The sequence below is a fragment of the Schistocerca nitens genome, chromosome 3 (genome assembly GCF_023898315.1).
Source record: "Schistocerca nitens isolate TAMUIC-IGC-003100 chromosome 3, iqSchNite1.1, whole genome shotgun sequence".
In the NCBI taxonomy this organism is placed as follows: domain Eukaryota; kingdom Metazoa; phylum Arthropoda; class Insecta; order Orthoptera; family Acrididae; genus Schistocerca; species Schistocerca nitens.
Window position 1 is genome coordinate 206,664,808 of NC_064616.1, and position 15,698 is coordinate 206,680,505.

The window sequence follows — 15,698 nt, forward strand, 5'->3', positions numbered from 1 at the left end:
TGAGTACACAGTGGGCTGAACCCTGTCACAACACAGGAATCACACTTCTGATACGTGAACTGTTGCCTCCCCGCGTGTTCCAAGGAGTAGTTGCTGGTCATTCTGGGCCATTGGAACTCGGCAATGGCCGCTGTGCCGGACAGCCCTTGCTGCGGCTGTGGGGCACCCGTGGGGAGAGCCCCTGATCAGAGTGGATGGTATGATGGTGGATGCATTTCTTATGAAACACATCAATCTCCAAAAAACTGGTCGTTCTTGTATGGCAGTCTCTTCGGTTGGTAATGTATCATTTAAAGCTGCCTCTTATGACCCTGTGTCTTCCCTTCCTGAGCTACACCCTTGGAGGAGGCCAGGCTTGTCAGCTTGGGAGGGGACACTTACCCCACAACCTGGTCTGCACTAGAACAGACAGGGACATGTTCACCACCACCAAGCCATTGTTTGTTATGGAAAACATTGAAGACAAGTTTGGCAAAGTGGAGTCTCTCAGTAAGATGCAGCTGGGTTCGCTGTCGATGAAAAGCATCCTCTGCTGCCAAATCTGCATTTCTTCATGCCTGTGACCATCTTGTTTTGTCCTGTTGTCCATTACTCCACACCAGTCTTTGAATATGGTTCAGGGAGTCATTTTTCATAGGGCTCTCGTCCTTCCAACTGATAACGATCTCCGAGCCAATCTGGAGTGATGGGGTGTTCGTTTTGTTTGGTGTATCAGGACAACTGCACTGATACCGGCACCTTTATTTTGGCATTTGAGGGAGATACCCTCCCGGAGAAGGTCAAGGTTACGTGTTATCGTTATGATTGAAGCGATGCCATATGTTCTGCCACCCATGAGGTTTTTTTGGTGCTTGAGTTTTGGGCACACCTTCCCACTAAACAACGGACCCTCTGTGTGGTGAATGTGGACACCCACCCCACGGGAGGAGCCTGTGTTCCACTACCCGTGTGTGTTAATTGTCACTACAGTCACTCTTCACACTCGCCAGACTGGCTGGTTTATGAGGAGGAGGAGGAGAAGATATGGAAGTATAAGTCCCTTGATAATTTGTCCTACACTGAGGCTCGTCTGAAATATGACAGACTTCATGCTGTGTCGATGACCTCTAACTCTACTCTTGTTACGTCCTTCCCCTCCCCTCTATCATTACTCCAGTGCTGCACCTCTTTCCTCCCCCTTTCCCCTGCGGTTCCCATGCCCTCCCTTCCAGTGCCACACACCCTTATTGGCCAGAGAAGTGTCCCCCCTACTTCGGTGCCCGCTGGTGATGGGGTTCCCTGCCGGGACCCCTCCCATCCCCCTTTGTCTCCCAGGCTAGAGGCCTGCTACCACAACTTGGCTGTGGGTCACACAGTCCATGTGCCCCAAGGTTGCCCATTCTGTCAGTTCTGGACCTCGCACAGAAACCTGCTCTCCCTCTGTGCCCTGCCCTTCCTGACTGATAAAACAGAAGGGCAAGGAGAAAAAACATAGATTCCAGGAGAAGGCCCCTCCGGTGCCCTCAGAAGTTCCAAACTCTCCCCTTGGAACCCTAGTCTGACCTCTTATTTATGGATGCTTCCCATCCTCATTGGTAATGAATGTTGACCTGGCAGCATGATTGGCCCCAGCCCATTTACTTCTCATTTGGATTCCCATTCCATGCTTATTCAATGGAACTGTAATGGATACTACTGTCACCTCTCGGAGTTGCAATCCCTTATTTCCTTTTACTCGGCAGCTTGTGTCATTCTCCAGGAATGTTGTATTGCCGATGCTCACTCACTGACCCTTCGTGGATTGCCTGCTTTCTGTTGGAAAAAGGGGTGGCTCTTTGCAGATCCCTGTGGTGTTTGCACGTTGGTCCATACTGATGATGTTAATACATGGTTCCCCCTTCATACCGCATTGGAAGCAGTTGCCGTCTGGGTCTGCTTGGACTCTGCGGTCATGGATTGCAGTCTCTGTCTCCCTCCTGACATGTCACTTACACCTTCTGCCCTAACTGCCCTCCCCCTCCCTTCCCTTCCTCCACCTTGTGGATTTTAATGCCCATTATCCTCTATTGACCAATTTCTTGCAGCCCATGACCTGAGCCTTCTTAATTATGGTTCCCTCACTTATTTTAGTGCTGCATATTGCACTTTCTCTGCCACTGGTCTTTCGCTCACTTCCCCTCCCTCCCTCCCTCAAACATGGTTATGGATCCCTCCCTACCTCAAACATGGTTATGGATTGAAGCCTACATCGTCAACAGCATTTTCTAAATGTCAGCACATCTTAGCAGCTACCATGGAACTATTCAGAAGTACCTTAGTACATAACACACTGAGAAGTGAGCTGTTAGAATCAGCAAATCTGAAATTCATGAAAGTCATTATAATTTTTTCACCTGTAGGGATTTGTTAGATCTCTTACTGCTTGAAACTGTGAAGCTTGGAGTCATTACATCACCTTTTTGAATCTCTGTCGGAAATCCTTGAGGGAGATGCCACATTTTCTGGGTGAACCACCTTTGAACTTCCAGTGCAAGATTTTGTTGCAACACCTTTAAGCCTACACTCCGGTCTATCTTTTAAAACCAACCATTTAATTTTACAATGTGACAAATATAGAATACAATCGCCACAGGAGATTGAATTTTACAACTGCAGCCAATAACTAACGTGAATTGAATAGACTGAGGTTTGAGAGTGATGCACGAATTTGCTGCACTGAATTATACTGTGGGTTTTAATCATAACCTAAATTAGGAACTGGACTCTATGCTATGTGGAGTAGGTTTATATAGCCTCAGGTGGTTTCTTAGAATGGTTTGAGGTGATTGTGGAATTGGGGGGGGGGGGGGGGGTGAGTGAGATTGCACACACATCTAAAGACCTTAACATTTGTTGGAGTGGATGATTCCTTCACATTTTTATCAGTGGTCAACAAGCCACAATTTTAAAGGCTTTTATCTTATTATTGGTTGAATATTGCAATAAAATGTTCACAGGTATCTTGCCTCATGAGATTATAGTGTGAGCACAAACTTTCGGGAAGGCTACTCTCTCTCTCTCTCTCTCTCTCTCTCTCTCTCTCTCTCTCTCTCACACACACACACACACACACACACACACACACACACACACACACACACACAAATAGTGTCGCCATTTTGAAAATTGCTTTCACAGACTTCACAAGATGGCACAAGAGAAGAGCGTTTTCAGAACATTGTGCTTACAGTGTGATCTTATACAGCAAGTAACGTGTGGAGATTTCATTGCATTAACATGCCACAAAAACCTTCGTAGACAACCATGAAAATTTTGAAAACTATGAATATTTTTGATTATGAAATTATCAGACGGATGATATCAATGACACTGACTTTTTTTCCTCTCATTTTCAGTTTATCTGAGAAAATTGAGCTGGTCTTATTTGGTTTGAGGTACACAGGCTGTTTTGCACTTTTTATTCTTGGGTTCTGTGCACCAGGTGTTTTATCACCATCAAGCTACTCTCAGCTGCATTCTCACAATGACCTACGTATCTCCATGGTAGGTTATTGTGCCATTTAACTTTGATTTAGGAAAGTATGTGCATGTATGAGAAAAAATATTACTATTGTAATAATATTAAATGTTTACTTTTACAGGGAAATGACACCACTTCTCAGGGTTCCACATTCAGGAATTTTTGGAGTAAGCTAAAGAAACTTTTCCCATTCTTATGGCCAAAGAAAAGTATTCTGCTGGAACTGAGAGTTATTTTTTGCTTACTACTCCTAGCAGGAGGCCGTATTATAAATCTCTATGTCCCTATCTACAGCAAATTAATAGGTTAGTATTTTCTGTCCCTCAAACCATGTCGTCATCTTCATCACATATATCATAATATGGTGTAGCAAGTAAGTTAACAACTAACTGTGTACTATATTTATTAGATCATGCGTTGGGGTTTTTGTTGCAGTTGACAGCATGGCAGACGAACCTGTTTTGTTTCGTTGGGACTATATATTAACATATGTAGCATTTAAGTTTCTACAAGGTGGAGGGACCGGAGGAATGGGACTATTAAATAATTTACGGTCCTTTCTGTGGATACGTGTTCAGCAGTACACTACACGTGAAATAGAGGTTTGTTACTGTTTTCTCACGGGTGTGTAGCATGAGGTATTGTTTTGTGTCACAATAACATAAAATAATTGAAACAATCAAAAATACGCTTATGTGATAGTGTGTAATGAGACATGATACTTGCAGTATACATTAAAATCTATACTTTTATATATATTTGGTGTCAATGGAAAGCTGTATACAGATTAGAGACCAGAAACAGAGCAAGTATGAGCCTCATGACGAGAGTTGCATATATTAGAAATAAAGGTGCCACTCTTACAGTAGTGCTATACTGGCTTCATCCTTGTTGCTGTAGTTACATATCATGAGACTGAGGAGGGTTTTGCTGTGGTTGCTTTCTACTTGTATTTGTTGACTTGTCCCCTCTTACTAAACCATGCAGCTGAAATGTAGTACAAAATTTGAGTGCACGATCTTGCTGTTGTAGTACTGCACTGACAGGGCAAAAATGACTGACTCTTGAGATTGGATGGCCTCCAATGAAGCTGTATTATGAGAGACTGTGAAGGCTGTTAGACAAATTTAGCAACTCTTTCCTGGTGTATGGGTTAAAAAGTATAAATTCACAAGCTTGAGGAAGACACTACACTATGTCTGGGCCTAACAAAGTTGTCAACAGTGAGTTCTAATGACCAGCGAGCTAACCTGTCAAAACAGTACACAAGTCTAGACCAACAAAGTCTTCAGGAAGTGGGGCATAAAATATGGCTACTGGGCGTTGGGGGTAGGATGCAAGAGATCCAACAATGTGTTGGGCTGTTGTCACTGCAACATCTCCACCTGACTGCACCAATTTACCAGGGTGGTGTGGTATGTGGCTAAGAAATGTGAAAGAGCCTCACTTACTGGCTTAGTTTGCCCCACCTATCACATTTGGGTCTTAAGCGACCTGACCCTCCACTCTGGCTTGGAGTTATAAGCTGTGTGGAAGGGAGTGGTGGTTAGATGACTGATACCATTCTGACAACAGGACACCTGAAACTCTGGTGCCGTAAACTGGAGGCCATTGTAAGAGACCAGCATGACTAATGCACCCTTTGTTGCAAATATAGTTGGGAGTGCCCTGATAGTAGATCTTGCTGTTGTGGTAGACACCTGTGCTGTGTAGGGAGTATTGGATAGGGCGTCCACCAGTGTCACCCACAATTCCCCTTGAAAAGGACTGGTGACATCCACGTGCACTCTATCCCACAGCTGAGACAGTTGATGCCACCACAAAAGCTTTCTGGGAGGGTCCACCTGGTTCTGTGATAAGATGAGACACTGTCTCACTGCACATTTGATATGAGTGCTTATCACAGGCCAATGTACATGATGTCAAGCTAATGCTTTCAAATGAAATATGCCCCAGTGAGAAGAATGTGACAGCTGGAGGACCCGTGGACAGAGTGAAGTTGTATCTACAGTGTGGCACTTGTCATTCTTAATTGTAGGCAACAACACTCCCTGACGTACATTAAGACGTTCTTTCATACTGAAGTAAGATGGAAAATTGGGATGGGTGTCCTTAGGAAGGTGCACAAGCCATGCTGATTGAACCACTGCAGCAACACTGATTTCTGACTTGCAGCTGCTGCTGCTTCCTTGGTGGTGGTGGGAAAATCTTGCAGGATTGTGTCTTAATGAATAGTAAAGCTCAAAACAAACTGTTTCCTCCCTATTAAACTCCATATCAGGACCAGTGGACAACATGGAAAATGAACCAGCATTTGCATGTTGTGCGATGGTTCAAAAATGAATATCATAAAAATAATTGCTAAGGAATACTGCCCAATGATGTAGTCTCTGACCAGTCTTGTCAGGAAGTCTGGCTAATGATACCAACAGTTTATGACCTGTGACTAAGTGAAATTATTGCCGTGTAGTAGAAAATGAAACTTCTTAACACCATAGGCTATGGCTAGTGTCTCTCTCTCTCTCTCTCTCTCTCTCTCTCTCTCTCTCTCTCTCTCTCTGGGAGTGATCCGTTTGGGTGGGCGAGATAGTCTTGGATGCGAAGGCAATTGGTTGCTCTGATCTATCTGGATTTCTGTGGGATGGTAAGGCACCAATCACATATTGTGATGTGTCGACAGCCAGTATTAAGCTTTTCTGTCGATCAAAGGAGCAGTGTGTAAATAGTGTTTGTCACAAACAAGCTCATTGACAAGCATCTTACCAAACAAATTTCACACCTTTCGTGCGAAGTTGATTGAGAGGTTGAGAGAACTCTAAGGCATTTGGCATGAATTCATTGTAATAGTTTATCTTGCCAAAGAATGACTGCAGCTTCTTTAAGTTCAGAGGGATGGGCAACAGAGTAATTGCTTTGACGTGGTCATAGTGATTTTAATTCCCTCCTTAATTAAGAAATGTCGTAAATACTTCACAGTGGATGCAAAAAAGTACACTTTCCTAACTTAACAATACGGACCACTGTCCTCCAGTGCCTGAAACACTGCCTTTAAGTTTTACAAATATTATCCCCTAGTGGTACCTGTCACAGTTAAATCACCCAGATAAGTTGCACACTTCAGGATATGACAAATTCTGTACTCAATAAAATGCTGAATAATTCCAGGGGCTGAGCAACACCAAAAGGTAACTTGGTAAACTTACATAAGCCAAATGGCATATTGATAACGAGCAATTGCTGTGACTCAGCATTGAGGGGCAACTGCAGATAAGCATCTTGCAAATCAGTATTCAGAAAATAGTGCCCAACTGCCAGTCTCCCCAATAACTCCTCAGTATGAACAATTGGATAAATGTCCCCCTCACTCTGGGTGTTAATTGTGGATTCAAAATTGCCACACAACTGAATTGCTCCATTGAGTTTTTTAACCACTACCAATGGTGTTGCCCAGTGGCTCGATGCTACAGGTGAAATAAGCCCTAATTCCTGTAGTCTGTCTAATTCAGCTTTAACTACACATCTCATAGCAAATATGTCTAATTCAGCTTTAACTACATATCTCATAGCAAATGGGAAAGGGTGAGCATGGCCAAACTTTGAGGTCGCTGGTGGCTTAAGCTGAACGTAAGCCAGAAAATCTCTCACTTTACCTAACGTTAGCTCAAACAACTGTTTATCACTAAATTAACATGATCTGCAGCTTTGAAATCAAATGCCTTAAGTGTTCAGTCCAAAAATATTAGATGCTGAGGCAGAATCGACAACTAATAATTCTGGTTCACTGGCACATTCTTATACACTCAAAAAGAAGGAATCACCACAAAGGAGTTATCTATATATGAAAGAAATTGGTAGATGAAATGTGTGTGTTCAGACAAACAAATGATTATAATTTCAGAAAAAAATTCGTGAGTTATTAAAGAGAGAGAGCTTCACAGATTTAGCAAGTCAGTGGCGCATTCGTCCATCTATGGCCCTTATGCAAGCAGTTACTCGGCTTGGCACTGATTGATAGAGTTGTTGGATGCCCTCCTGAGGGATCTCGTGCTAAATTCTGTGCAACTGATGCATCAGATCATCAAAATCATGAGCGGATTGGAGGGCCCTGCCCATAGTGCTCCAAACTTTCCCAGTTGGTAAGAGATTTGGCAAACTTGCTGGCCAAGGTAGGGTTTGTCAAGCAGGAAGACAAGCAGTAGAAACTCTTGCCGTGTGGAAGTGGGCATAATCTTGCTGAAATGTAAGCCTACGAATGGCTGTCATGAAGGGCAACAAAATGGGGCATAGAATATCATCAACGTACCGCTGTGCTGTAAAGCTGCTGTGGATGACAACCAAAGAAATCCTGCTATTGAAAGAAATGACACCACAGACCACAATTCTTGCTTTTAGGGTAATACGGTGGGTGAGTCAGGTTGGTACCCCCCACTGTTTGGGACGCCTCCAAATACATCTTTGCTGGTGATGGGGGCTCATTTCGAAGCGGAATTCGCCGTTAAAGACAATTCTACACCAGTCAGTGAGATTCCAGGCCAAAGATTTATCTGGAGACTGGGGTGCCATTTCTTCTCATAGCAGGATCCCTTTGGTCATCATCCGCGTCACCCTTACAGTACAGCAGTACATCGACAAGTCTGTACCCTGTAGCCTGTACCCTGTTGTTCAGCAATATAATACCCGCCTGCATATAGTGAGAGTTTCTACTGCTTGTTTCGTGCTTGCCAAACCCCATCTCAGCCAGCAAGGTCGCTGGGTTTCTCCTCAGTTGAGATCATTTGGAGCATTATGAGCAGAGCCCTCCAATGAGCTCAGTATTTTGACAATCTAACACACTAGTTGCACAGAATTTGGCACAATATAGCTCTGGAGGATATCCAACACCTCAATTAATCAATGCCAAGCCAAAATAACTGCTTGTATAACCAACACCTTATTGACTTGCTCAATTTGTGAAGCTGTTTCTCTTAAATAAATTGTCCAAGTTTTCTGAAATTGTGATCATTTGTTTGTCTATACACATAAATCATGTCTACAAATTTACATCCCACTTGGATAATTCCTTTGTACTGCATTTTTAAAGTGTATTTTACTGCCACAACCAGTTCACTCTTTGACAGAATTAGTTGGTGATTATAGGAAACCACTCTTTCTGTAACTGCTTGTGATGTTGGGCTACCCAACTCGGGATAGGTAGCCAAATTGACCACTGAGGCTGCAACCCTGTAATCGAGCTGAAAGATGGCCGCGAAGACACCAGTGATGACACTCGCACTGGCAGACCATTGTCAGCAAAAACTGATGCAAACATTGAAAAAATCGGTAAACTTGTTCGACAAGATCGCCGTTTAACAATCGGAGCAGTGTCTGAGTTAACAGGAGTTGACAAGGAAAGTGTCGAACAAGTTTACCGATTTTTTCAATGTTTGCATCAGTTTTTGCTGACAATGGTCTGCCAGTGCGAGTGTCATCACTGGTGTCTTCGCGGCCATCTTTAAATCGTTTAAACCACTCAAACACTTGTGTTCGCGATAAACAATCATCGCCGTACACTTGTTGTAACATTACAAACGTTTCACTTGCAGATTTTCCTAGTTTGAAACAAAATTTGATGTTAACACGCTGTTCTTTCTGTACACTCAACATTTTCCGACGCACAGACAAAACGTCAACTACTTAAAACAGACGCCACGGGTAGACTGAGTGCAGGAGGCAGATGAAACTCGAGCAGTAGGCGGAGCGAGAGTCACGTGACAGGCCACGCGACTTTCAGCCTTATTGCATTCGTTTTATTGTTTCACCAGTACTAGTCCGGTTTTTTTCTAGCCACACCTCGTAGTATGTTCAGCTACTGACTGCCCAGATGAACCAAGGGGCTACCAGCCATGGCTCCTCAATGACCGTCCGCTGACTGTTGCTGTGTATGGGCCTCTGTAGAAGGTACCTGGTTTATGCAGCCATGCTGACTGCTGTTTATTGGTGATGGAGGCTGGAATTTGCACATCAATACTGCAACTGGGCATCCAGTAAGTGGTGACAAGCAACCTTTTCAGATGAACCACATTCTATGTTCCATCAGACTGATGGCCTTTGGCGTGTACCACCCTGCAAGGATCCAGGCCAGGGGGGAGAGCATTATGGTCTGAGTGATGTTTCTATGGGTGATCTTGTCTGTCTGGAAGGCACAATGGATTAAGGCAAGTATGCGTCTATCCTTGGGGACCATGTCCACCCCTACATGCAGTTTGTTTCTCCTCAGTGGGGTGGCATCAGCCAGAAGGACAATGCAACATGTCACACAGCTTGCAGGTCCATGTGTGGTTTTAAGAGCATCAGGATGAGTTTACCGTAGTCCCCTACCCTCTGCCCGACCCCTAGATTTAAACCCATTTGAGAATCTGTGGAACCACCGGGATCAGGCTATTTGCGTCATAAATCCTTAACAGTGAAATCTAGCACAGCTGGCCATAGCATTGTAGTTGGCACTGCTCCACATCGCTGTTGGTACCTTTCAGAACCTCGTTGACTCTCTCTCTCTCTCTCTCTCTCTCTCTCTCTCTCTCTCTCTCTCTCTGCATGTCCGCACTGCAAAATATGCTTATTCAGGCGTTTGACAAGTGGACACATTAATGTGACAGAACCGTGTAATACGATCTTTTTTAAGTACTTTGGACCTTCTCTTTGATTCTTCTGATTTACAAAACACAGATTTGTTTGGTATGGGTGAGGTCCTATGTTTAAGTGTCTATTTCTTACGTGCTGGTAATTTGCAGAAAGTATAAGACTCCAATGAAAGTTTCTGAAATGATTGTAAGCTCATGATCAAAGTTAACTGATGTATAGACTCACGTTAGCACCATTGCACAAAGTAAAAAATCTAAAGAAATTTGAAGAATTCATGATGGATGTGTTTACTCAGTACAGCATTAGGCTTTCAGTAAGCTCAATAAATTGACAATTTTGCTGCAAATCATTGGCTGCTGTGATTCCAGTGGTGATAACATGCTGTAATCACTTCTGTAAGGTGATTATCATTGATGTGTATGATGACATCAGTCTAATGATATAGAAAAAACCATTAAAAAGCATTTCGTTGCTTTTTATAAGAAGTCTTTCACTAGATGACAAGGTCACTTTACCGAGAGAGTTGTATCAGTGAATATCACAGTAGCATGAAGTGATTGTCAAAATGAAATTTAAAAGATATGGAAAATACAGAGCAGTTAATGAACTGAATATGTATGGTTGGGCACTGGAGAGTTTCTGTGGGCTGTATAAGTACATGGTTGTTTACAAGCAAAGGAAACTATTGTCATCGGTGTCTGGCAGCAGTGTGTGTGCGCCATGTCAGTGCCAGACATCACACGATATAAGCAAACTACAGAGAGATGACTAACAGGCTCACCTCAACTGTTTCAGTGGTGGACTAAAGACAATGAGATAAACAAAAATTTAAGAGGACCACAGTGTCAGAACAACAGGATGAGAAACAGCTTATCGTCCAAGAAGGAAAAGCTAATCATTTTATTATGGGAGCTAAGAACAAAATAGATTCAATGATAAAAATGACATTTTTATGTATTTTGAGAACATCTACTGCAATCCTTTATGCAAGCATTTGTTTGTTGGTAGTTTCCTCAATCCTCATTTCTAATTTTCTTGCACTGTAATGAAAAGCAGTGTTCAAGCAGTGGCACACTTTTGGCAACAAGTCATGTTTGCAGATGAGACATACTGCAGTTTATGCTGTCACTATGGTTTTATATGCATTTGAGTGCTGGATTACTGCAATGTCATAATGGATAAGTAGCAAGTAGGATGGTCAGGTGTGGGTAGCTGTCTCGCTGTCTGTGCACAAATAAACTTACACTACTGGTATATAGAGTTAAATCTACTTGCAAAATGGTACATGAAGTACCCAATGGGGAATTTGTGAGCAATAAATTTACTAAAATTCTAATTGCCATGCATCAGGTTTTGTTGCAGCAGCAGTGGTGACAGATCAGATCTTTAGTAACACATGAATGGAATGGCTCATTAGAACACTGTAGTGGTAAAATCCTGTGTTTCTCATTTTGAAGAGGGAAGGAAGACAGTAATCAGATCAGGGTAAACACACACACACAGACACACACACACACACACACACACACACACACTGAAGACTTCACCAAATGGTACTAAAGTGTATGGTTTCTGTGCTGTTCGGAATGATATCATAGTGAAAAGTACTGAATGTTTCCTATTCAGATCGTACCAGTAATATTTGGTTAACACTCACACCTACGTGTTACATGACCCAACTTTTGATTCTAATTATGTGCAAGCATTTGTGGCCCTTATTTGTTCTGACTTTAAAGGAATTCTATCAAGTGTTGTGAGCAGTTCTAATACATTACCAGTCTGTAACATTTATCTGTGTCTACTGCTTATGGTTAACATGTAGTGCTGTACATATGTTGGATCCTAAGATAAGTTTTCTTTTCATTTAAATTTTAGGTGGAATTGTTCAGGCATCTCCATAGTCTGAGCTTAAGATGGCATCTTGGACGTAAAACTGGTGAAGTACTCAGAGTAATGGACCGTGGGACAGATAGCATAGACAATCTACTTAATTACATTTTGTTCAGCATATTACCTACAATTGTGGATATAATTATTGCTGTGGTATTCTTCATCTCAGCCTTTAATAGTTGGTTTGGCTTAATAGTTTTCACCACCATGATCCTGTATATTGGTAAGTTTGAAAAAGATTGACAATTATGCATAACTTATTTGTTTTAATGTCATACATATAGTAATACCTCTTTTGTATGTCATATAAAAGATATTGTGTCTAGAGCTTTACCACTATTTTCTTTCATTAATTACAAAAAACTTGCACATGGTACACTGTGTGTTCAAAAGTATCTGGACACCCCCAAAAGCATATGTTTTTCATATTAGGTGCATTTTTCTGCTACCTACTGCCATGTACTCCATATCAGTGACCTCAGTAGTTACTAGACATAGTGAGAGAGCAGAATGGGGTGCTTCGTGGAACTCACGGGCTTTGAACGTGGTCAGGTGATGGGTGTCACTTCGTCATATGTCTGTACGCGAGATTTCCACTTTCCTAAACATCCTGAGGTCCACTGTTTCCGATGTGATAGTGGAAAGGTGAAGGGACAGGTACAGCACAAAAGCGTACAGGCAAACCTCATCTGTTGACTGACAGAGACTGCTGACAGTTGAAGAAGGTCTTAATATGTAATAGGCAGACTTCTATCCAGACCATCGCACAGGAATTGCAAACTGCATCAGGATCCACTGCAAGTACTATGACAGTTAGGCGGGAGGTGAGAAAATGTGGATTTCATGGTCGAGCGGCTGCTCATAAGCCACAAATCGGGCTGGTAAATGCCAAATGACGACTTACTTGGTGTTGGGAGGGTAAACATTGGATGACTGAACAATGGAAAAACGTTGTGTGGAGTGACGAATTGCGGTACAGAGTGTGGCGATTCGATGGCAGGGTGTGGGTATAGCAAATGCCCGGTGAATGTCATCTGCCAGTGTGTGTAGTGCCAACAGTAAAATTCGGAGGCGGTGGTGTTATGGTGTGGTCATGTTTTTCATGGAGGGGGCTTGCACCCCTTTCTGTTTTGCATGGCACTATCACAGCACAGGCTTACATTGATGTTTTAAGCACCTCCTTGCTTCCCACTGTTGAAGAGCAATTGCATCTTTCAACATGATTGAGCACCTGTTTACAATGCATGGCCTGTGGCAGTGGTTGCACAACAACAACATCCCTGTAATGGACTGGCCTGCACAGATTCCTGACCTGAATCCTACAGAACACCTTTGGGATGTTTTGGAACGCTGACTTCATGCCAGGCCTAACCGATCAAATCAATACCTCTCCTCAGTGCAGCACTATGTGAGAATGGGCTGCCATTCCCCAAGAAAACTTCCAGCACCTGATTGAACATATGCTTGTGAGAGTGGAAGCTGTCATCGAGGCTAAGAATGGGCCAACACCACCCTAATCAATTCCAGCATTACCGATGGAGGCCACCACGAACTTGTAAGTCATTCTCAGCCAGATGTCCGGATACTTTTGATCACATAGTGTATTTTTGGTCGGGAGTCCTACTTCTGGGGAGTTCGGGTGCCTGGTGCAAGTCTTTTTATTTGAGGTCACTTCGGCAGATTGTACGTCGGTGACAGTGACAATGTGCCCATCCAGTCCCGAGTGGAATAAATCACCCACCTGAGCGAGAATCCAATCGGCAACGCTGACCAAAAGACTATTAGCAGCTGACCATTAATACCAAAAAATCTGTCGTACAGTAGTTTCTTGATAATAACTGTGATTAAGTCTGTAAAGTAATTACTGGATAAGAGGTAATAATTAATGATAATTTTAAATATTTGACCTTCTTATTGCCTGCAGCAAACCATCGAATTCGGTTTTACCCGAAAGTAATTTGCAATGGATGTTGTGATGTTCCCTTGGAAACGAGCGATGCCATTCTATCTCACGAAATCTATAATATTATTATAGAGTTAGTGAGGTTTGTGAGCATCATATTTGATTATAAACTGATGTGGGTGCCACACCTAAAAGATCCGAGACAAGGGCCCTCAAGGCATTAAACAGTTCGATGTGATTTAGCCATAGTTCTTGGAGAACAGAATGGGTATATGTGCTCCAGTTTAAAAGGCTTCATAATACTCTGACTAGATTATGGAGGTGCAGTGTATGGTCCAGTGAGACCTACTTACTTCACTATCATTGATGCTGCCACCATATTGGGTATAGGTGCTCCCAGAACCTGCCTCATACCCAGTCTCTCTAATGAGACTGATGAGCCACTACTTAACAACCCTTGACAACTCCTCATGGTGCATTGGGTATGTATGAGGCATGTCCATAAAATAAGGCCTTCATCAAACAATGGAAAATCCAGGATGGAATGTAACAATACCAGAGAATGAAAGTTGCTACTCACTATATAGCGGAGATGCTGAGTCGTGATAGGCACAACAAAAAAAGATTCACACAATTATAGCTTTCGGCCATTTGTCAGCAGCAGCAGCAGCAGCAGCACACACACACACACACACACACACACACACACACACACACACACACACACACATCTGGTTTACTAGGACAAATAGTGTAATGTAAAAGGTCAGTTATCAGTAACTAGATACCGATTTTGTTCAGTTTAGTGATGCTATAGTTTTGTGAGATACCTATGTAAGTGTTTTGATGGTTTTTCTTTCAGTGAGCACAGTGTTCGTAACAGAATGGCGCACAAAATTCCAACGTAGTATGAATTTGGCAGATAATGCTCAGAAAGCCAGAAGTGTAGATTCATTGCTCAATTTTGAAACTGTGAAGTATTATGGAGCAGAGAGCTACGAAGTAGAATGCTTCAAAAAGGCAATCTTGCATTACCAGGTGAGTACTGGGGTACTATTAACAGAGATATACCTCACATGCAGTTCAGCTTCAAACATTTTTCCATATATGTCTTTCATTAGCAACTAGATAGTAACCATTAGGAAAGCTGTTCCCAACCGGAACATTTATCTGAACACCCGAACAGGGACCTTGATGGTGCCAGCCTATACAGTATTTGACACACATTGTACATTGTTCCCACTTAGGAACTCTGGCATTGCATTACAGCATACACATCACTACAGGGTCACTGTTTCATTCTCAAATACAATGTTATCTGCATATTTCCTGTAAAACTGAAGACTTGCTCATATATTTAGATGTCTTTCAGGATGAATGATGTGATTTCATAACTTATAAAAGAATTGGGGAAAGGAAGCAGATAAAGATGAACAAAATAATCAGTGTGACTAAAAGTGTCCTATACAAGCAATAAGACTGTGTCAAAAACTTAACTATCAGTATTTAAGCCCACATAGCTGCTACAAGTAATTTCAACTTGATTATTACTCTGATGAGGAATACTGTTAAGATCATCAGAAGCCCTTTGTTCTATAACAGAGGTAGCACTTCCACTGAGACTTGGAATACATTCTCTGTATTTGTAAGCAATGAGGGAATCAACAGGGTGAGGTTAGAGTGTAGGAACAATTACCAAGTGCACAATAGTAGTAGAGTACATTCTTATTTTTGATCGTAGCCTGTAATCAGGGGCTCATTCATTGTCAGATATGAAGGGTCAGT

The 15,698-nt window shown here is 42.5% G+C and overlaps 1 protein-coding gene across 5 annotated transcripts in view; it reads left to right on the plus strand.

Moving 5' to 3' along the window:
- Window positions 1-15,698, plus strand: part of LOC126248154 (ATP-binding cassette sub-family B member 6) — a 129,285-nt gene that overhangs the window by 18,150 nt on the left and 95,437 nt on the right. For all 5 annotated transcript variants that reach the window (XM_049948896.1, XM_049948894.1, XM_049948892.1 and 2 more), the window contains exons 4-8: window positions 3,375-3,522; window positions 3,621-3,804; window positions 3,935-4,101; window positions 11,996-12,233; window positions 14,776-14,951. In XM_049948896.1, coding sequence (XP_049804853.1) covers window positions 3,375-3,522; window positions 3,621-3,804; window positions 3,935-4,101; window positions 11,996-12,233; window positions 14,776-14,951 — 913 coding nt within the window. The remainder of the gene's footprint in view (window positions 1-3,374; window positions 3,523-3,620; window positions 3,805-3,934; window positions 4,102-11,995; window positions 12,234-14,775; window positions 14,952-15,698) is intronic.